Source organism: Talpa europaea, assembly GCF_964194135.1.
Source record: "Talpa europaea genome assembly, chromosome: 2".
Classification (NCBI taxonomy): Eukaryota; Metazoa; Chordata; class Mammalia; order Eulipotyphla; family Talpidae; genus Talpa; species Talpa europaea.
Window position 1 is genome coordinate 104410621 of NC_140068.1, and position 22073 is coordinate 104432693.

General features: G+C 54.4%; 1 protein-coding gene across 1 annotated transcript in view; it reads left to right on the forward strand.

Moving 5' to 3' along the window:
* Positions 1-22073, forward strand: part of TNXB (tenascin XB) — a 49360-nt gene that overhangs the window by 22095 nt on the left and 5192 nt on the right. Inside the window, exons 13-27 of the mRNA XM_084229089.1 lie at positions 2787-3086; positions 4385-4684; positions 5949-6236; positions 6527-6823; positions 7558-7908; positions 8023-8358; positions 8714-9028; positions 11683-12003; positions 12360-12674; positions 14772-15080; positions 17797-18114; positions 18368-18682; positions 19580-19852; positions 20198-20476; positions 21698-21967. Of these exons, the coding sequence (XP_084085215.1) occupies positions 2787-3086; positions 4385-4684; positions 5949-6236; positions 6527-6823; positions 7558-7908; positions 8023-8358; positions 8714-9028; positions 11683-12003; positions 12360-12674; positions 14772-15080; positions 17797-18114; positions 18368-18682; positions 19580-19852; positions 20198-20476; positions 21698-21967 (4587 nt within the window). The remainder of the gene's footprint in view (positions 1-2786; positions 3087-4384; positions 4685-5948; positions 6237-6526; positions 6824-7557; positions 7909-8022; positions 8359-8713; positions 9029-11682; positions 12004-12359; positions 12675-14771; positions 15081-17796; positions 18115-18367; positions 18683-19579; positions 19853-20197; positions 20477-21697; positions 21968-22073) is intronic.

Sequence of the window (22073 nt, forward strand, 5' to 3'; positions counted from 1 at the left end):
TCCCTCCCGGAAGCTGCCGTTGCTCTTGGCCTGACTCCTGCCTGGCCTCAGGGCTTCCTGGGCACAGGTTTGCAACATTTTTTGTGACTTGGTGTCTGGTGAAACCCATGGAACCCTCTCAAAGCAGTGCTTTAACATCTATAAAATAAATACTTAGGAGCACAAAGGAAACAGATGATATTGATCAACAACTATCAAAATATTTTTAATTCAAAATGATGTATGATTTTATTTATTTATTTTTTAAAGATTCATTTATTTATGCATACAAGAGCCAGGGTGTAGGCCAGAAGTATGGGAAGGGGGGCGGGAGGGGGTGAGAGGATTCATTAGAGACAGAGTGGGGAGCAGAACAGGTAGATCTGCTGAAATACACTGCTGAGGGGAGCAGCAGGGAGACAGGAGAGGTCTGCTGGGCCATGTGGTTCAGTTCCTTGGCTGGGGATCAAACACGTGCTGCAGTGGCTGTGGACAGCCTCATAGTGCTTAGACTTAACTCCTTGCGCCACCAGGGAGACCCCTGATGTATGATTTTAGAGAGAGTTCTTTATTAATTCATTAAATAAAAATACCTACCAGCAATTATAATGATTGACCTACGCTTAGAAGCAGCGATGAGTGTAAATGGCATTTTGAACTTTCTGCCATAACGCTTAAGGTGACATGAAAACATCCGGGATCCTGTTGGTGACAAAGTCACAAGAACTGCTGGTACCTCCGAGGCTGGTACTTCTATATTCATTGTTGAAGGAAATGCTGCATCTCAGTAGACATCAGTGAAAATAAAAATGTGTTTCTCATCTCAGTTCACCACCCCCCGGAGGCCCTAGAGCCCTGTGGGAGGAGGAGTCCCTGCCAGAGCTCTCAGTCATGTTTCTTGTCTCCCCAGCTCCCCTCCCCACAGCCCCAGCCACAGAGCCCCCTCAGGAGCCACGCCTGGGGGAGCTGACCGTGACAGATGTGACCCCGGACTCCGTGGGCCTCTCCTGGACGGTCCCTGAGGGTGAATTTGACTCCTTCGTGGTCCAGTACAAGGACAGGGCTGGGCAGCCCCAGGTGGTGCCTGTGGCCGCGGACCAGCGCGAGGTCACTGTTCCCAGCTTGGAGCCTTCACGAAAATACAAGATGAACTTGTTCGGGCTCCGTGACGGGCAGCGTGTGGGCCCCCTCTCCCTGGTTGTCATGACGGGTGAGTGAGCTGTCCCCATCCCTGGTTATTCAAGAATTCTCTCACCCCAAAATCCCTCTCTCAGGCCCTTTCCATGGTCACAGGCATCTTAGTCTGTTCCCTAGCCCTTGGCTTCTCCCAGGCTGGAACCTTCCCTGCCCGCCAGTCTCCATTCCCACTCCCTGTCCCCCAAGCCTGAATGTCTTCCTACCAGCTGACTAAAACCAGCTGCGGGCTGCCTCTCTCCCTCTCTGGATGCCTGCAGCTGTTTCCTCCCCTTCTCTTTACAACCCTGCTGTGACTTGGACACAGCTGCCACCTCCCCTCTGCTGCCCCCCCTTTTTTTTTTAAAGATTTATTTATTTATTTATTTATTTATTTATTTATACAAGCACTGGGTACAGTCAGAAGCGCGGGAGGGTGAGAGAATTCACCAGAGCCAGAGCGGGGAGCAGAGCAGGCAGAAGGACCGAAGTACACTGCTGAGGGGAGCAGCGGGCGGCAGGCAGGAGAGGTCTGCGCGCCATGTGGGACCCTCCTCCGGTGGCCGGGGAGCAGCCGGGGATCGAACCGCCGCGGCAGAGGCTGCGGGCAGCTTCACAACCCAGCGCTCAACCGCTGCGCCACCGGGGAGGCCCATGCTGCTCTTTTTTATTGGGGTTAAAGGACCCACATCCCTTCTCAAAGGCCTGAGCCCACTAGCCTGAGCAACAGGCTTTCCCTTCTGACCGTTCAGTCTTCCTCCCTCCCGGAAGCTGCCGTTGCTCTTGGCCTGGCCTCAGGGCTTCCTGGGCACAGGTTTGCAACGTTTTTTGTGACTTGGTGTCTGGTGAAACCCATGGAACCCTCTCAAAGCAGTGCTTTAACATCTATAAAATAAATACTTAGGAGCACAAAGGAAACAGATGATATTGATCAACAACTATCAAAATATTTTTAATTCAAAATGATGTATGATTTTATTTATTTATTTTTTAAAGATTCATTTATTTATGCATAGAAAAGCCAGGGTGTAGGCCAGAAGTACGGGGGCGGGGGGCGGGGGGTTAGAGGATTCATTAGGGACAGAGTGGGGAGCAGAACAGGTAGATCTGCTGAAATACACTGCTGAGACGAACAGCAGGGAGACAGGAGAGGTCTGCTGCTCCATGTGGTTCAGTTCCTTGGCTGGGGATCAAACACGTGCTGCAGTGGCTGTGGACAGCATCATAATGCTTAGACTTAACTCCTTGCGCCACCAGGGAGACCCCTGATGTATGATTTTAGAGAGAGTTCTTTATTAATTCATTAAATAAAAATACCTACCAGCAATTATAATGATTGACCTACGCTTAGAAGCAGCGATGAGTGTAAATGGCATTTTGAACTTTCTGCCATAACGCTTAAGGTGACATGAAAACATCCGGGATCCTGTTGGTGACAAAGTCACAAGAACTGCTGGTACCTCCGAGGCTGGTACTTCTACATTCATTGGTGAAGGAAATGCTGCATCTCAGTAGACGTCAGTGAAAATAAAAATGTGTTTCTCATCTCAGTTCACCACCCCCCGGAGGCCCTAGAGCCCTGTGGGAGGAGGAGTCCCCGCCAGAGCTCTCAGTCATGTTTCTTGTCTCCCCAGCTCCCCTCCCCACAGCCCCAGCCACAGAGCCCCCTCAGGAGCCACGCCTGGGGGAGCTGACCGTGACAGATGTGACCCCGGACTCCGTGGGCCTCTCCTGGACGGTCCCTGAGGGTGAATTTGACTCCTTCGTGGTCCAGTACAAGGACAGGGCTGGGCAGCCCCAGGTGGTGCCTGTGGCCGCGGACCAGCGCGAGGTCACTGTTCCCAGCTTGGAGCCTTCACGAAAATACAAGATGAACTTGTTCGGGCTCCGTGACGGGCAGCGTGTGGGCCCCCTCTCCCTGGTTGTCGTGACCGGTGAGTGAGCTGTCCCCATCCCTGGTTATTCAAGAATTCTCTCACCCCAAAATCCCTCTCTCAGGCCCTTTCCATGGTCACAGGCATCTTAGTCTGTTCCCTAGCCCTTGGCTTCTCCCAGGCTGGAACCTTCCCTGCCCGCCAGTCTCCATTCCCACTCCCTGTCCCCCAAGCCTGAATGTCTTCCTACCAGCTGACTAAAACCAGCTGCGGGCTGCCTCTCTCCCTCTCTGGATGCCTGCAGCTGTTTCCTCCCCTTCTCTTTACAACCCTGCTGTGACTTGGACACAGCTGCCACCTCCCCTCTGCTGCCCTTTTTTATTGGGGTTAAAGGACCCACATCCCTTCTCAGAGGCCTGAGCCCACTAGCCTGAGCAACAGGCTTTCCCTTCTGACCGTTCAGTCTTCCTCCCTCCCGGAAGCTGCCGTTGCTCTTGGCCTGGCTCCTGCCTGGCCTCAGGGCTTCCTGGGCACAGGTTTGCAACATTTTTTGTGACTTGGTGTCTGGTGAAACCCATGGAACCCTCTCAAAGCAGTGCTTTAACATCTATAAAATAAATACTTAGGAGCACAAAGGAAACAGATGATATTGATCAACAACTATCAAAATATTTTTAATTCAAAATGATGTATGATTTTATTTATTTATTTTTTAAAGATTCATTTATTTATGCATACAAGAGTCAGGGTGTAGGCCAGCAGTGCGGGGGGGTGGGGGCGGGGGGGTGAGAGGATTCATTAGAGACAGAGTGGGGAGCAGAACAGGTAGATCTGCTGAAATACACTGCTGAGGGGAGCAGCAGGGAGACAGGAGAGGTCTGCTGCTCCATGTGGTTCAGTTCCTTGGCTGGGGATCAAACACGTGCTGCAGTGGCTGTGGACAGCATCATAATGCTTAGACTTAACTCCTTGCGCCACCAGGGAGACCCCTGATGTATGATTTTAGAGAGAGTTCTTTATTAATTCATTAAATAAAAATACCTACCAGCAATTATAATGATTGACCTACGCTTAGAAGCAGCGATGAGTGTAAATGGCATTTTGAACTTTCTGCCATAACGCTTAAGGTGACATGAAAACATCCGGGATCCTGTTGGTGACAAAGTCACAAGAACTGCTGGTACCTCCGAGGCTGGTACTTCTATATTCATTGTTGAAGGAAATGCTGCATCTCAGTAGACATCAGTGAAAATAAAAATGTGTTTCTCATCTCAGTTCACCACCCCCCGGAGGCCCTAGAGCCCTGTGGGAGGAGGAGTCCCTGCCAGAGCTCTCAGTCATGTTTCTTGTCTCCCCAGCTCCCCTCCCCACAGCCCCAGCCACAGAGCCCCCTCAGGAGCCACGCCTGGGGGAGCTGACCGTGACAGATGTGACCCCGGACTCCGTGGGCCTCTCCTGGACGGTCCCTGAGGGTGAATTTGACTCCTTCGTGGTCCAGTACAAGGACAGGGCTGGGCAGCCCCAGGTGGTGCCCGTGGCCGCGGACCAGCGCGAGGTCACTGTCCCGGGCCTAGAGCCCAATAAGAAGTACAAGTTCCTGCTGTTTGGGATCCAGGATGGGAAACGACGCAGCCCGGTTTCCGTGGAGGCAAAGACGGGTGAGAAGGACCCCCTCACGGCCCAGATTAGGGCTGCAGGCTTCCCGCCCCTCTTCTCTCAGCCTGATCTCCTTGCCGGTCTGCACAGTCTTCCCCCTGCCCACCACTTGTGTTTCATTTGAAAAGTCACCCTGCCCCTCGCCCATGCCCACCCCGCCCCAGGACCTGTGAACTGGGGCTGCACCCCGGGTTGCTCCCCATGCTGACTCTTCTCTTGTCATCTTTTCTACTCCTGTTGAATGGGGAAGTGCTGTTTCAGGTGCCTTCCTGGAAAGTAGAACAAGGGGAACGAGGGGTGCTGGCAGAAGGGGTAAAAGGATCTAGGAGCCCTCCCACCCCCACCCCCACCCCCGGCCTTGCGGGTCTTCAGCTCCAAGTAGCCATCACTCCCGAGAGTTTCACAGGCTCCCCTCAGACTCTCACCCAGCTCCTTACCCGACTGACCCATCAGGTCCCATATTTGCCTCCCCCCAAATGTCTCCTTTCCTCCTCTGCCTGCCTCCTGAAGCCTCAGAAACTGGGACCAGAGGAGCCCAGGGCTGACTGCCCAGGCAGGCCCGGTTGGTCCAAGCCCAGCTGTACCCCTTTCCTGGGGTTTGGTCCAGGCCCTCCCCTGCCTCCAGGGGCTCCCTGTTGCCAGAAAACTCTCTCAATAACAATGCCGTCAGCGCCCTTGCTGTCCAGAAAGGCAGCAGGCCAGCTCCTTCTCAGACCTTGGGATGGCTTCTTGGGCAGACACCAGATTCTTTCCCCGTCTGAGCTCCCCTGCTTCATTCCCCTCCCATACACAGGCAGCCCCCACTCCCCTACCAGGTCCCGTGGGGGTCACCTCCATTATGACGTCCTGCTCTCCTCCGCTGCCTGCCCCCTTACAGGGTCTCGTGCCCCTACTGAGACCCCAGGACCCTGAAATTTCCCCTGTTAGATTAGAAAAGGGGACTCCTTGATAATAATGGGTAACCAGAGCAACTTGTGATAAACGACAGCCCGCTAGAGAAATAGTCTCTGACAGGTGGACGAGTCGGGGCAGCGGGAACAAGATCAGCGGGAATCTAGGGAGTCCCAGCACTCTCCTTTCCCAGAGATGTCTGGGGACAGAAGACCCCTCCTCAACAAGCTAAGCAGAGAGAGGCCAGGGCCACTTGGAGATGGTGGCAGGGATAGGAGGGTAATGGAAATATTTGGGGTTTTACCAACTCCAGAGGGAGGCAGCCAAGGAGTCATTTGGAAAAAAATAAACACAAGAACCTTTCCTCTTTGTCAGCTGCCAGAGGTGATGCCAGACCAGGGGCCCCACCCCGCCTTGGGGAGATGTGGGTGACAGACCCCACCCCAGACTCTCTGCACCTCTCATGGACAGTCCCTGAGGGCCACTTCGACTCTTTTGTGGTCCAGTACAAGGACCGGGACGGGCCCCGGGTGGTGCCCGTGGACGGCCACGAACGATCAGTCACCATCACCCCTCTGGAAGCCGACCGCAAGTACAGATTCCTCCTCTATGGCCTCCTGGGCAAGAAGCGCCATGGCCCTCTCACAGCAGATGGCACCACCGGTGAGTGTACCCCAGGGCCCAGCTCTGCTCCCAGAGGCCCCCTGGGAAGCTCTCCATTTCCCTGTCAGGGCACCACATGTGTTGGCTGCCATTATGGCTGGTATTTGGCTCCAGCTTCTCCAGCTGGGATCCAGGCCCCACTTCTCCCTGCACAAGCCTTAGCACCATCCCTGCACACTCAGCCACTGCAAAGCCCTGTCTCCAGACCTTTCTCTGTCCATCCTGCCCTTCAAGGTCTCCCACCCTTCCAAAAACAGCTCAGTCCTTTCCTCTCTGTGTCCCCATCTCAGAGAAGCAGAGTACAGAGGACAGTGCTGGAACTAAGCCCCGCCTGGGGGAAGAGCTACAGGTGACCGATGTGACATCAGACTCTGTGCGCCTCTTGTGGACAGTCCCCGAGGGCCAGTTTGACTCCTTTGTGGTCCAGTACAAGGACAAGGACAGGCAGCCCCAGGTGGTGCCTGTGGAGGGCAGCCTCAGAGAGGTCAGCATCTCGGGTTTGGACCCCAACCACAGGTACAAGCTGCTCCTGTACGGGTTGCACCAGGACAAGCGTGTGGGTCCCATCTCTGCCACCGCTGTGACCGGTGAGTGCGGGTACAGCCAGCCATGTCCCTCCTGCCTGCCTCTGCTTTCCTAGGCCTTATCTCCCTTATTTTAGGGGAAGGGATAAGCTTTATCAGACATATTTTACGTATGGTAAAATTCGTGCATACTAAGAGATCTGGCCAATGTGTAATTCAAGAAACCATTACTGGGCCTCCCCGGTGGCGCAGCGGTTGAGCACTTGGTTGCGAAGCTGTCTGCAGCCTCTGCGGCGCCGGTTCGATCCCCGGCCACTGGCGAGGGTCCCACATGGCGCGCAGACCTCTCCTGCCGCCCATTGCTCCCCTCAGCAGTGTATTTTGTCAGTCTGCCTGCTCTGCTCCCCGCTCTGGCTCTGGTGAATTCTCTCACCCTCCCGCACTTCTGACTGTACCCAGTGCTTGTATAAACAAACAAACAAACAAACAAATAAATAAATCTTTAAAAAGAAAAAGAAAAAAAGAAACCATGACTGAGATATAAAATGTTTCCCTACATCCCAAAAGCTCCCCGGTGCACCTAGCAGTCAGTTCCCTGATTGCTTTCCACCCATTACAGCTCTGGCTGTTTCAGCATTTCATTTTGCAGAATTATGTATACATAGTCTTGTGTTTGTCTTCTTGCACTTAGTGTCATGCCTTTGAAATTCATCCATGTATCAACAGCTGATCATTTTATTGCTGACCTCTTCACTTCACCTCTTTTCCTCCTATGGAGAGACTTGGTGCTGGGACAGACCCGTCACCCATCTCTACCTGTCTCTCTGAACCAGCAGCCGGGGACGAAACCGAGGGCAGTATTCAGCCCCCAAGCCCTCCAACACCCGAGCCCCGCCTGGGGGCACTGACTGTGGAGGAGGCCACGCCACACACCCTGCATCTCTCCTGGATGGTGACTGAAGGAGAAATGGATTCCTTTGAGGTCCAGTACACAGATGAGGCTGGGCAGCTGCAAGTAATCCCTGTGGAGGGCAACCGGAACGACATCACCCTCTCTGACCTGGAATCCAACCACAGATACCTAGTGAACCTGTATGGTTTCCGTGGCCAGCAGCGTGTGGGCCCTGCCCAGATTGAGGCCCTGACAGGTGAGCAAGGAGCTCTGCTTCCTTCTAGGTGTCTGTGAGAGACCAGAGGGAGTAGAGTCCCCTGAGACTTTCTGCCCCTCCTTCAGGCCCTTCTCTCTCCCTGTTTGTATTCAGGGGAGGAGGAAGAGCCTTCAGAGCCTCCCACCACGACCCCTGAGCCTCCTACCACAACCCCTGAGCCTCCCATCAAGCCCCGCCTGGGGGAACTGGCCATCACAGATGCCACCCCCAACTCCCTGCAACTCTCCTGGACCATCCCCGAGGGCCAGTTTGACCACTTCCTGATCCAGTACAAGAACGGGGACGGCCAGCCCAAGGTGGTGCGTGTGCCAGGCCACGAGGACACGGCCACCATCTCAGGCCTGGAGCCGGACCACAAGTACAAGATGAACCTGTACGGCTTCCACAATGGCAGGCGCGTGGGCCCCATCTCCACCATCGGGGTGACGGGTGAGTGGACGGAGGAAGCCCCAGGGTGGGGCCCAGTGGGAGGATCACCCTCTCTCTGTGTGGCTGAGTGGGTGGCTCGGACCCCTCTGCTGTGGGCTGAGCCTCCTCCTGGTCCTCCTGGGTGGGGAGGGGTCTGAGTGAGCTGAGCTGATGTCTGCACTGGGTCCCCACAGGGCCCCAGAGGCTCCAGGCCTGTCTGTGAGGTGTCAGCTGAGCAGGACCACTCAGCCCGAGGAAGGGCTTCTGTGCACTGCCTTCAGGGCCCACCATGGCCATGGCTTCTCCATCCTTGTCCCGGGACTCTAGGGCCCTCCTGTGGACCCTGCCTCACCCTCTCCGTGTCTCTCCTTCTTAGCTCCAGATGAAGAGGTCCCCACAGAAGCCATCACAGAGGCCCCGGAGCCCCCCGAGGAGCCCGTCCTGGGGGAGCTGACCGTGACAGACGCCTCCCCAGACTCGCTGACCCTGTCCTGGACCGTCCCCCAGGGCCACTTTGACTCCTTCACCATCCAGTACAAGGGCAGGGACGGGCCGCAGGTGGTGCATGTTGGAGGCGATGAGAGTGAGGTCACGGTGCAGGGCCTGGAGCCGAGGCGCAAGTACAAGATGAACCTGTATGGCCTGCACGAGGGCCGACGAGTGGGCCCTGTGTCCACCGTGGGCACCACTGGTGAGTGAGGGCTAAAGGCTTTCCAGGTTTGGGTCTTAGGAAAGGTTTCATTAGTGGAGCCTCCAGAAACCTAGGACCCTAACACTCCCAAATTTCTATCCTACATTGTCCACTTAGCACTTCAGACATGATCTGGGTACAGGAAGAGTTCCAAGGTGTCCACAGTCACTTTAAAGGGTGACTGTGCAGTGGGACACTGGCTCCTCCCTTGAGCTACACTCAGTTTCCTTTTTATTGTCAGTCCACTGTCCCTAAGACTGAGCCTGCCAAGCTCCTGGGAGCTGGTGCCTCATGCCAGGTCTTTGCTGTCACGCCAGCCATGATGTCCTTTACATGTGAGCTTCTTGCATCCTAGAAAAGGCAGAGCACCAGGGAACTAACAGGGGAAGGGAGGTCTGAGTTTGATCCCAGCCTCGGCCCGGGTGAGCCGTGTGGCCACTCAGACTAATGCAGCCCCCGCTTGTCCTCACTGTAGGAAGTTCCTTCCACACAGCATGGCACGGGTGTGATTCAGCTCACACACAATGACTGGTAACTACAGGCTTCCCCTACTGAGCAAGCTTCCTGAAAACCCTTTGTATGAATTTACATGGTTGTCGCTGATTTCAGAGGGAGAAATTGGACATGTTCCCCGCATTGGTACCCATTTATGCTAAATCAACACCGAGTCCCGCTAACATGAACACCGTTATTTCAGTTGTTGTTCATCTGCAAAGCTTCATGTGGTTCTTTCCCTCCATTAATTACTCCCTAACAAGCTGTTGTGTTGCTTTTGTTAAGCCCTTTTTAAGTTGTCACTCTCTAGATGCTTAACCCAGTTCCCAAACAGAACAGACATATGAATATAATTTTGTAATTCAACTCTTTTAAAAAAGATTTATTTATTTATGCATACAAGAACTGGGCTACAGGCCAGAGGTCCAGGAAGTAAGTGGATTCACCAGAGACAGAGTGGGGAGCAGAACGGGCGAATCAACTGAAATTCACTGCTGAGGGGAACAGCAGGCAAGGCAGGAGAGGTCTGCTGTGCCATGTGGGGGATAGAACTCATGCCATAGTGGTTGGCTATAGCTTGATAGCACTGAGACTTTAACCCCTGTGCCACCAGGGGGGCCCCCTGTAATTCAATTCTTGAGGCAGGATAAAATCCTAAAGAACTGGGCCCCCCTGGTGGCGCAAAGGGTTAAGTACCACACTGTGAAGCGGTCTGCAGCCTCTCCAGCACAAAAAGTTCCATCCCCCAGCCTGCCAGGGAGCAACCCTCATGGCACAGCAGACCTTTCCTGACTCGCCTGCTGCTCCCCTCAGCAGTGTACTTCAGTTTGCCTGTTCTTGTTCTGTTTCCCACTCTGTCTCTGGTGAATCCTCTCACCCTCCCCCCACCTCTGGCCTGTACCCCAGCTCTTGTACGCATAAATAAATAAATAAATAGATTTATAAATAAATCTATGCATAGATTTATTTATTTATGCATACAAGAGCTGGGGTACAGGCCAGAGGTGGGGGGAGGGTGAGAGGATTCACCAGAGACAGAGCGGGGGACACAACAGGCAGACTGAAATACACTGCTGAGGGGAGCAGCGGGCGAGTCAGGAGAGGTCTGCTGCACCACGTGGGATTCTCTCTGACCAGCGGGGATCGAACCAGAGCTGCAGAGACTGCGGACAGTTTCACAGTGCGGCGTTCAACTGCCTGCGCCAACAGGGAGGCCCCTAAATAAATCTTTAAAAAAAAAAATCCTAAAGACGTGCATAGGGGAAAGAAATCATGGAAAACCAAGCAAGTGACATATGTGGCCGAGCAGCCAGTCTTGGGGCAGTGGATGATCACCCCATTCGTGGGAGAACAAATACAAGGCCTGGGGATGACCTGGGTGCCAAGTTCACCTCTGTGTTATCTCTGAGCCCTCAGAGAACCTAACTGGTCCCTAAATGGAACATAACTGGTCTCTAAGAGAGCTCAGAGCAGTCTCCTAACTAGAGGTATGAAGGAAAATACCCAACAGGCAGCGTTCCCAAGCCTGAGCAGAAGTTCCTGCCACGGGGTTGTGCCTGCTGTGCTGGGTGAGGCTGATCCTGCCCCACTAAACAAATTGCTCTGCAAACCCCAAGGCTTTGGTGCACACACACGGTGCATGGAGGCCACCCTGCCATCGGGTGCAACCAGAGTGTGCTCTGTCTCCTGGTCACAGAACATTTAAACCAGGGAAAAGATGTCTTTTTTTTTGTTTTTTAAGTGCCAGAGTCCATTTTTACTTAGACACGTCAGTATTTTAAGATTTTATTTATTTATTTTTGCATAGAAAACTGAGATGCAGGCCAGAGGTGCAGGGGTGAGAGGATTCAACAGAGACAGAGGGGGAGCAGGACAGGCACTGAAAATCAGTGCTGAGGGGAGCAGCGGGTCAGACAGGAGAGAGGTCTGCTGCGCCGTGTGGGTCAGCTCCCTGGTCTGGGATCCAATTCAGGTTGTCATGGCGATAGTGCTGAGACTGAACCCCTAGGCCACCAGGGAGGCCCAGGAAATGTCTTAACCATGGGGTACTGGCTTCCACTATGGATACTGGTGTGTCTGGGAGACATCTCAGAGCCCCTGTCAGAAGAGAGCCCCTGTCCTTGCATTCTCTTTGTCTCTTTATCCAGCCCGAGAAACAGAGGATGAAACGACTCCAGCCCCAACAGACTCTCCCACCACGACCCCTGAGCCTCCCATCAAGCCCCGCCTGGGGGAGCTGGCCATCACAGATGCCACCCCCAACTCCCTGCAACTCTCCTGGACCATCCCCGAGGGCCAGTTTGACCACTTCCTGATCCAGTACAAGAACGGGGACGGCCAGCCCAAGGTGGTGCGCGTGCCAGGCCACGAGGACACGGCCACCATCTCAGGCCTGGAGCCGGACCACAAGTACAAGATGAACCTGTACGGCTTCCACAATGGCAGGCGCGTGGGCCCCATCTCCACCATTGGGGTGACGGGTGAGTGGACAGAGGAAGCCCCAGGGTGGGGCCCAGCAGGAGGATCACCCTCTCTCTGTGGTGGCTGAGTGGGTGGCTTGGACCCCTCTGCTGTGGGCTGAGCCTCCTCCTGGTCCTCCTGGGCAGAGAGGGGCCTGGGTCAGCTGAGCTGGTATCTGTACTGGGTCTCCACAGGGCCCCAGAGGCTCCAGGCCTGTCTGTGAGGTGTCAGCTGAGCAGGACCACTCAGCCCGAGGAAGGGCTTCTGTGCACTGCCTTCAGGGCCCACCATGGCCATGGCTTCTCCATCCTTGTCCCGGGACTCTAGGGCCCTCCTGTGGACCCTGCCTCACCCTCTCCGTGTCTCTCCTTCTTAGCTCCAGATGAAAAGGTCCCCACAGAAGCCATCACAGAGGCCCCGGAGCCCCCCGAGGAGCCCGTCCTGGGGGAGCTGACCGTGACAGACGCCTCCCCAGACTCGCTGACCCTGTCCTGGACCGTCCCCCAGGGCCACTTTGACTCCTTCACTGTCCAGTACAAGGGCAGGGACGGGCCGCAGGTAGTGCAGGTTGGAGGCGATGAGAGCGAAGTCACGGTGCAGGGCCTGGAGCCGGGGCGCAAGTACAAGATGAACCTGTATGGCCTGCACGAGGGCGGGCGAGTGGGCCCCGTGTCCACTGTGGGCACGACCGGTGAGTGAACACAGGGTTCAGTGGTTCTAGGGGGAGAACTATCCTTTCCTCATGGGTAACCTGGTTGACTATTTTGCTTTTCCACCCACCCCGAGGGTCCAGGCCTTGACTCCCCTCCCTGTGTGTCCCTGTGTGGGACCTGTCCTAGTGGTTTGGCCTTTGCAGCCTCATGGTCCACACTAGCACGGCCTCCTTCTGAGGTCACCTACTGGCCATCTCTGAGGCTGAAATGTGCCAGACCCAGGTTAAGCCTAAATTTCCCAGAATTTTATTTTCTCTCTTAATCATAGCTTTCTTTTTTATAACAAAAAAGAAAAAGGAAAGAACCCAACATCCAACCACATTGGAATGATTACATAATTAGGAGACAACTATAAGATGAGATATTATGCCCTCATGAAATGTTTTAATGTAAGACAATCATTTTATAATATTACATTGAAAGAGGAGCCCAAAATTTTTCTAAGGATGCTAATCACAACCATTTGAAAATCACATGCACGCCAAGAAAACTGGAAGGAAACACATCCCACGGGGCGTGTGATTTGTGGGACAGAATAGAATGTTCCAGCACTTTTTTTTTTCTGGTTTATTCTATTCTGTGTTCTCAAGATTTTCTTCAACGACAAGCATTCTTTTTATAATCGGGGAAATTTTAAATATAATGCCTTCTCTTCTATTGTGCTGCTGTGGTCACCCCGCCCCCTAATCACTCTTGCAACTTATTTTCTTTCTGATTATAAAAAAAAAGTTACAATTTCTAGTCCCTGAGAAATGAGGGGGAAACACAAGGTAAATTAGATTCCAAAAGCACAGTCACACTAGCTTTTAAGTCACTGGCAGCCAGATTCTTCTGCCTGCTGGGTATGTACACGAGAGTTTCTCTGCATGGGAAGAATCAGCCCCTGGGAGAGCCTTTCGGGGGGCGGGGAGCGGACGCCTCTGTGACAGCATGAAGACTGTCTCCTTTCCTGGAGACACTCCAGGCAGAGAAATGTTCCCCCTCAGCCCCTGGGACCTGGGGAGGGCCTGCTTCCATGTGTTCACAGGAGTGTGGCAGGAGGGGAGAACAGGGGTCACAGACAGTGGCCGCTGGAACAGTTCACAGCCCGGGGTGAGCTGTGAGTTCTCATCTGAATTCCGGGTTGTTTTTTACCCATTTTCATGTGACTCACAAACTTATACAAAGTAGACAGGGTAGTTTGGGTCCCAAGTCCCCACTCACCACCCTCAACCAGATCATTCATTTTTATAGTGCATGATTTCTTTTAAAGTCGGATTTTTCTGGTAAAAAGACTAGAGCAGCATGATAGAAAGTTTTAAAGGGGTTGGGGGGCAGGGGCACTCTCTCATCAGACCACCTCTGACCCAGTCACTGCTTTTCCTAACAGCAGCCGTGGCCTGGGCTCTCCCTTGCATCTCCCAGGCGGTCAAGCTTTAAAGCTGCTGACTGCTCACAGAACTCTTGGCTCTTAACCTTTTTTGTACACCAGCCCCATTATGAGCACTGTCCAGAGCTGGATGACCTGTGTAAATCATCATTTCAGTGGTTACTTGATGCCTCATGGTGAGAGCGCCGTAATGAAATTAATCATCTCCTAGGGGTCATTTGGGTCCCCAACACATTTTGCTGTCATGAATAATCCCACAAACAACTCTCATGACATAACTTTTTCCTGCTTTTTAATAATTTTCTTAGGATGGCTGCCCAGAAATGGGATTATTGGGTCAAAAGACATAAACATTATTTTGGCTCCTGACACATGTGTCCGCATTGCCTCCTGGAGGTCTCTGGTGCCTGCCAGCTGCTATGTGATGGGGGGAAGACGGCTGCATCAGCCCCCTCCCTCAGTCAGTTACCAAATGCTACCCAAAGGTCTCGTCCTACAGTTTTAGGAATGTATTTGCCAAATGCACTGTGTTGTCCCTAGCGACATCACCTGCAAAGCAAGTTGTCATGTAAGCCTCTCTTCCCCAATCTTTCGTCAGTCCCCCAGGACTCTGAGAACAGGACCCCCAACCCCACAGTCCTGGGGTTCCAGGGCCCTCCTGTGGACCCTGCCTCACCCTCTCTGTATCTCTCCTTCTTAGCTCCAGATGAAGAGGTCCCCACAGAAGCCATCACAGAGGCCCCGGAGCCCCCCGAGGAGCCCGTCCTGGGGGAGCTGACCGTGACAGACGCCTCCCCAGACTCGCTGACCCTGTCCTGGACCGTCCCCAAGGGCCACTTTGACTCCTTCACCATCCAGTACAAGGGCAGGGACGGGCCGCAGGTGGTGCGTGTCGGGGGCGATGAGAGCGAGGTCACGGTGCAGGGCCTGGAGCCGGGGCGCAAGTACAAGATGAACCTGTATGGCCTTCATGAGGGCCGGCGAGTGGGCCCTGTGTCCACTGTGGGCATGACCGGTGAGTGAGTGAGAAGACAGGCCCTGGACCTTGGGAGGTGCTCCCTCTGCTACCTTCTCCATGAAATGTTAATATTCTGGACAGCACCTCACCTCATCTTTTGCACATTAGACACAAGCTTAGGGAACTTTTTAGAAGGCAGATTCAGATTCAGCAGGTTTGGGCTGGGTCAGAGTTCAAATTTCTTTCTTTCTTTCTTTCTTTTTTTAAAGATTTATTTATTTATGTATACAAGAGCTGGGATACAGTCCAGTGTGCGGGGGTGAGAGGATCCACCAGAGACAGAGTGAGGAGCAGAACAGGCAGACTAACTGAAATACACTGCTGAGGGGAGCAGCGGGCAAGACAGGAGAGGTCTGCTGCGCCATGTGGGTTGCCCCCTGGCTGGCTGGAATCAAACTCGTGCTGCAAAGGCTGCAGATTTCTTCACAGTGCTGTGCTTAACCACTTGTGCCACCAGGGAGGCCCCTTCTTTCTTCCCTTCCTTCCTTCCTTCCTTCCTTCCTTCCTTCCTTCCTTCCTTCCTTCCTTCCTTCCTTCCTTCCTTTTTTTGGTGTAGTAGTACTAGGGTATAGGCCGAGGGTGAGAGGATTCACCAGCACAGTGTGGGGAGTAGAACAGGTGGATTGACTAAAATACACTGCTGAGGGGAGCAGCAGGTGAGAGAGGAGAGTTCTGCTGCACCATATGTGGGTTAGCTCCCTGGCCAGAATTGAACTCAGTCCATTGAGGTGACAGAGCTGAGGCTTAACCCTTAGGCCACCAGGGAGCCCTCAGAGTTCAAATTTCTTTCTTTCTTTTTTTTTTTTAAAGATTTATTTTATTCATTTATACAAGCAATGGGTACAGTCAGAAGCTCAGGAGGGTGAGAGAATTCACCAGAGCCAGAGTGGGGAACAGAACAGGCAGACTGACGAAGTACACTGCTGAGGGGAGCAGTGGGTGCGGCAAGAGAGGTCTGCGCGCCATGTGGGACCCTTGCCCAGCGGGGCAGCTGGGGATCGAACCAGTGCTGCAGAGGCTGCGGGCTGCTTCACAACCCAGCGCTCAACCGCTGTGCCACCGGGGAGGCCCTCTTTTTTTTTTTTTTTTTAAGATTTATTTATTTTTACAAGAACCAGGGTATAGGCCAGATGTGTGGGAAGGCGAGAGGATTCACCAGAGATAGAGTGGAGAACAGAACAGGCAGACTGACAAAATACACTGCTGAGGGAAGCAGTGGGCGCGACAGGAGAGGTCTGCCGTGCCACATGAGTATCCCTCTGGCCGGCTGGGATCAAACCTGTGTTGCAGAGGCTGCAGACAGCTTTACAGTGCTGCGCTCAACCACCTGTGCCACCAAGGAGGCCCCCAAAATTCGAATTTCTAACAAGAATCTCTGATGCTGATGCTGCTGGTCTCAGGACCATGCCTCAAGTCCCCAAACGCCTCACCAAACAGAGTTGGGCAATTTCTTCGAATTTGTTGGGGAGAATCATACTTGCACCCCAATACCTCAGAGCTCAACCTCTGCCTAGTTGACAAAGGTGCTGACAAAGGTGTTCAGAGCACAAAGGCTGACAAAGGTGCTCAGAGCACAGAGCCTTGACTGAGATACCTCAAACCTCATGGCTTGGGTATTATCAGACATAAGACTCCAATGCCACCAAAGATGGGGTGCCCTGAGCCACACTCTGTGGGAGTTAACTAGGGTAAACCTTCAGCATGGCTGAGAGACAGCTTTCATCCTCATGGGCTCCCAGTCATGGGAAGACAGGTGTGAACCAGCCAGTCAAGCAGAGCAGAGAGCCAGGGGAGCTCCCCGGGGAGCCCCGGGCCACCCAAGCTTGGGCAGTGATGCCTGAGCCAGCCTGCCCACAGGTACCCATGGGACAGCTGAGACCTGAGGTTGGGCAGATGTTAGATAGGTGATGGCTGGAGATGGGCCAAGTGTCACATAAATATCACTGGTGGTGCAAAGACCTGGAAACTTGGAAAATGAGTGGTTTTTGTATGAAATGCCTTGAGTCGTCTTGAGATGGGGATGGGGTGGGAGGGTGGCTTAGGAGCCAGGTGTTTCTCCAGGGGGCAAGGAAGGTTGTTGGCCTGCCAGCTAAGACAAACTCTGTGGGTGTGTACATGAAGGCTCATTCTGGCCCCCGGTGAAGAACTACGAGGCAGAGGGGCAGGTAACCAGTCAGGAGGTGGGACCCAGGTGAGGAGAGGGTGGCCCCAACCAGGACAGTGGGGCTGCTGGAGATTTGGGGGAGTACAGAGACTCAGGAGGTGCTTAAGAGAGAGAGTGGGGGCACTCTGAGTCCAGGGGCAGCTGGAGACAGGAACAAGTTCCAGGAAAACTCCAGGTTTCTGGTTGGGGGCAGGGAACCGGAGCTGTCTGGGATCAAAGCCATGAGCCAATGAGTGACATGCCAGTGAGGCATGTGGAGGGAGTCCCAGGACATGGTGGCCCAAGGGCACCAGTACTCAAAGGAGAGGCAGGTACTGGAGAGAGGGAGAGGTCCAGGGGTCGGGAGGTGGTGGGTGAGGGCAGGGTGGATGAGGGAAAGGTAACAGGAAGGCCGGCATGAAAGTGGCCAGGAAGATAAATGAGTTCTGTCCATAGAGACCACTGTGGACAGCAACACTGTGCATCTCATCTCATTTTTATAATACACCCCTTTATATGCTGACCTGAGGTCTAAGGACACCCCTCCTGTCCCTGTATGTCTCTGTCCAGCTCCAGACATAGTGACCACCCAAGCCTCACCCACCACGACCTCTGAGCCTTCCATCAAGCCCCGCCTGGGGGAGCTGGCCATCACAGATGCCACCCCCAACTCCCTGCAACTCTCCTGGACCGTCCCCGAGGGCCAGTTTGACCACTTCCTGATCCAGTACAAGAACGGGGACGGCCAGCCCAAGGTGGTGCGCGTGCCAGGCCACGAGGACACGGCCACCATCTCAGGCCTGGAGCCAGACCACAAGTACAAGATGAACCTGTACGGCTTCCACAATGGCAAGCGCGTGGGCCCCATCTCCACCATTGGGGTGACAGGTGAGTGGACAGAGGAAGCCCCAGGGTGGGGCCCAGCGGGAGGATCACCCTCTCTCTGTGGTTGCTGAGTGGGTGCTGCGGGCCCCTCTGCTGTGGGCTGAGCCTCCTCCTGGTTGTCCTGGGCAGAGCAGGACCTGGGTAAACTGAGCTGGTATCCGCACTGGGTCCCCGCATGGCTTCTCCGTCCTTGTCCCAGGGCTCCAGGGCCCTCCTGTGGACCCTGCCTCACCCTCTCTGTGTCTCTCCTTCTTAGCTCCTGATGAAGAGGTCCCCACAGAAGCCATCCCAGAGACCCCGGAGGCCCCCGAGGAGCCTGTCCTGGGGTTGCTGACTGTGAAAGACGCCTCCCCAGACTCGCTGACCCTGTCCTGGACCGTCCCCCAGGGCCACTTTGACTCCTTCACCATCCAGTACAAGGGCAGGGACGGGCCGCAGGTGGTGCATGTTGGAGGCGATGAGAGCGAGGTCACGGTGCAGGGCCTGGAGCCGGGGCGCAAGTACAAGATGAACCTGTATGGCCTGCACGAGGGCCGGCGAGTGGGCCCCGTGTCCACCGTGGGCACGACCGGTGAGTGAGGGGAAAAGTTGATCCCCAATTTTCCCGCATTTACTCCCCATATCCTTTTCTGGATCTCAGCATGCCTCACTAATGTGCCTGTGGGCCTCCCTTTCCTCCTATGGCAAGTGACTCATCCTGGAATGAGTGAGGTGATGGAGACGTGTCCAGAGACAGGGAGGTCTGTGACCAATGCCTCGTGACCTTAGCCTTCTTCCCCCTCCTGATCCAGAACCTGCAAGGTGCTCAGTAGTTCAGATGAGACTTCCTCAGGCTCCCTAAATGGCCACTTGGTGGCTGAGTATGACTTCAGAGCCAGGTTCTCTGGGTTGAATCCTGCCTGGAGGGACTGATCATTGATTTTATGACTATTCTTTTTTTTTTTTTTTAAGATGTATTTATTTATGCATACAAGAACTGGGGTACAGGCCAGAGGTGCAGGGATGGTGAGAGGATTCACCAGAGACAGAGTGGGGAGTTGAACAGGCAGATTGACTGAAGCTCCCTGCTGAGGGGAGCAGCAGGCGAGTCAGGAGAGGTCTGCTGCACCATGTGGGTAGCTACCTGGCTGGCTGGGATGGAACTCATGCTGCAGTGGCTGCAGATAGCTTCATAGGTCAAATCTTAACCCCTTGTGCCACCAGGGTGGCCCAATTTTATGACAATTTTTAACTTCTCTGGGCCATGGATCTCTGCAGAAAGGGGATGATAATAATGGCAACTGCTTCCTATGTTGTGTGAGGATTAGTGCTATTTGTGAATTGCTCCCCTAACACCTGGGGCAGTGAGTACTTCAGAAGAGTTTCCTCCCAGTCATTCATTCCACAGGCCAGGGAAAGCACTTCCTCTCCAGCCCAGGGTCCTGCCATTGACCCCTGGCTCTGCTCTGTTCCATCTGCCCTGCCACAGAGGCTCCCGTGATTCCCCGCCTGGGGGAGCTCGCTGTGGCAGCCGTGACCTCGGACTCAGCACTCCTCTCATGGACGGTGGCCCAGGGTCCCTTCGACTCCTTCCTGGTCCAATACAAGGATGCGCAGGGGCAGCTCCAGGCAGTGCCCGTGGGTGGAGACCTCCGGGAAGTCACGATCTCAGGTCTAGATCCGGCCCGCAAGTACAAGTTCCTCCTCTTCGGACTCCAGGATGAGAAAAGACACGGCCCAGTGTCTGCAGAAGCAAAGACCTGTGAGTGGGTGCCGGGGACCGCCCTGGGCCCGGAGCTGCCTGTCTCCTTCGCCCCTGTATGGCAACGGTTGGAGTTTGTTCTCCACACTGAGACACTATTTACTGAAATCCAAGCCCTGAGCTGCCTTTTCCATTTCCTTCCTTGTCCCTGCACCCCTACATCTGAGGGATATTTGCTTTCTTCCCTAGATCCTCTTTGATCCCTACTCCTCTGTGCCTCCTTCTCCCCCACCGCCCCACTTTTCCTGGCCTGTAGGCTGCTGTGCTCTGCCAGCTCTCAGAGCCCAGCGTTTCGGGAAGTTCTGTTCCCCTCTGTCCCTCTCCATGCACCTCTCTCCTTTCCAGTCCCAGACAGGAAGACTTCTCCCCGACTGGGGGAGCTGACCGTGACAGAGGTGACCCCAGACTCCGTGGGCCTCTCCTGGACGGTCCCTGAGGGTGAATTCGACTCCTTCGTGATCCAGTTCAAGGACAGGGCCGGGCAGACCCAGGTGGTGCCTGTGGCCGCGGACCAGCGCAAGGTGACCATCCCGGGCCTGGAGCCCAATAAGAAATACAAGTTCCTGCTCTACGGGCTGGCAGGCAAGAAGCGGCTGGGCCCCGCCTCCGCTGAGGGCTGCACAGGTGAGTCCCCACTGTTCCAGAGCTGCCTCTTTCCGAGCCCCCAGAGCCGACCCCATGATCTTCTCTTGAAGTTTCTTCTACTGTCTCCACATGCACCAAAGGCAAGCATTTATCAAGTCCCTACCACGAGGAGGGCACTGTTCTGCGTTTTTCATTTGTATATTTTCCTTCTTTCATTGACTTCCTGTGCCATAAAAAGAATCCAGACTTGGGAGTCAGGCCTGTGTTCAAATTCCAGCTATGGCCATGGGCAAGCCACTTCTTTCTCTTGGACCTCAGTTTCCACACCTGCATAATGGTTATGAATAATATCTTCTGGCACTCAATAAATGTTCATATCCTCTTCCCTCTGTCCAACTCTGAGGCAAGAGGTGGAAAATATTGGAGGGTTTGGCTGCACAAGGACTATGGAAAAATCTGGTGTTATTGTGCCCATGACTCAGCCCCCCAAGGAAGGGGTGGAGGGGGTCACTGACCCTTACCCCACTCCCAAGAATGTGAGTCATCTTGGCCAGACAAGGATGGGCACAGTGCCAGTTGGGGCCTGGGGCCCTCAGCCTCTATAGTTCTCTTCCCCAAACCCTCATTATGGGGCTGGGTGCTGGTTTCATGGATCCCCATCAGTCAACACCCACCCTACCTAGGCAAGTTTTCCCCGCTCTGCTCTGCCCTTGCTCCCCTGTGGTGGCTCTGGCCCAGTGGTGATGGCGCAGGGCTGGGGAGTAAGGGCAGGAGGCCCAGGCTGATGGTGAGCAAGGGAAGGTCATGGCCAGGTGATGGGAGTCCCTGAGCTTAGCTGGCTGCCCAGGACTTACTGTTTGGCAGTGTCTTCCTGACAACCTGGATACTCCCTGGCAGCCTTTCTTCATTCCAGCCACATCACTGCTCAGGGCACTAGGGGAAACTGAGGCCCTGCTCTGCACCCCCAGCTAGCCCTCTCACAAGGGATCTTTTGTGCATTTAATGCACCGTGATCCCAACAGGAGTAGAGGGAGTAGTGGCAGGAGGGAATTTAGGCAGGGACCTGGGGTGGGGAGCAGACCAGGCCACTCACCCTTCTTCCCACAGGGCAGACTGGAGCAGGATCATCTGTCTCCTCAGGTCACTGTCCAAGTGGCCACACTTCAGGGACCCTTTCCAGATCCTCTCATTCCCCAGAAGTGGCCAGGGCTGACATACAGGCAGCTCTTGACAGAGTTCCTTCCCCAACTCTCCCCACAGCTCCCCTGAAGAAGGAGCTGGGGAAGCTGACAGTGACGGATGAGACCCCACACTCTTTGCGCCTCTCATGGACAGTGGTCCAGGGCCCCTTTGAATCCTTCGTGGTCCAGTACCAGGATGCAGAAGGGCAGCTCCAGGCAGTGCCTCTGGCTGCAGACCAGCGGGAGGTCACCATAGAGGGCCTGGTACCCAGCAGGACTTACAACTTCTTGCTCTACGGGCAACTCCGAGGACAGCGCTTGGGCCCCATCTCTGCTCTGGGAATGACAGGTAAGCAGGAGGCTCGTGCCTTTGGAATAAAGGGGAAGAGACTGGCAGGAGTGGGTGGGGCGTGAGGAACCCCTGCCCAGGCGCAGGAGGAGGAGTTGTGCAGCAG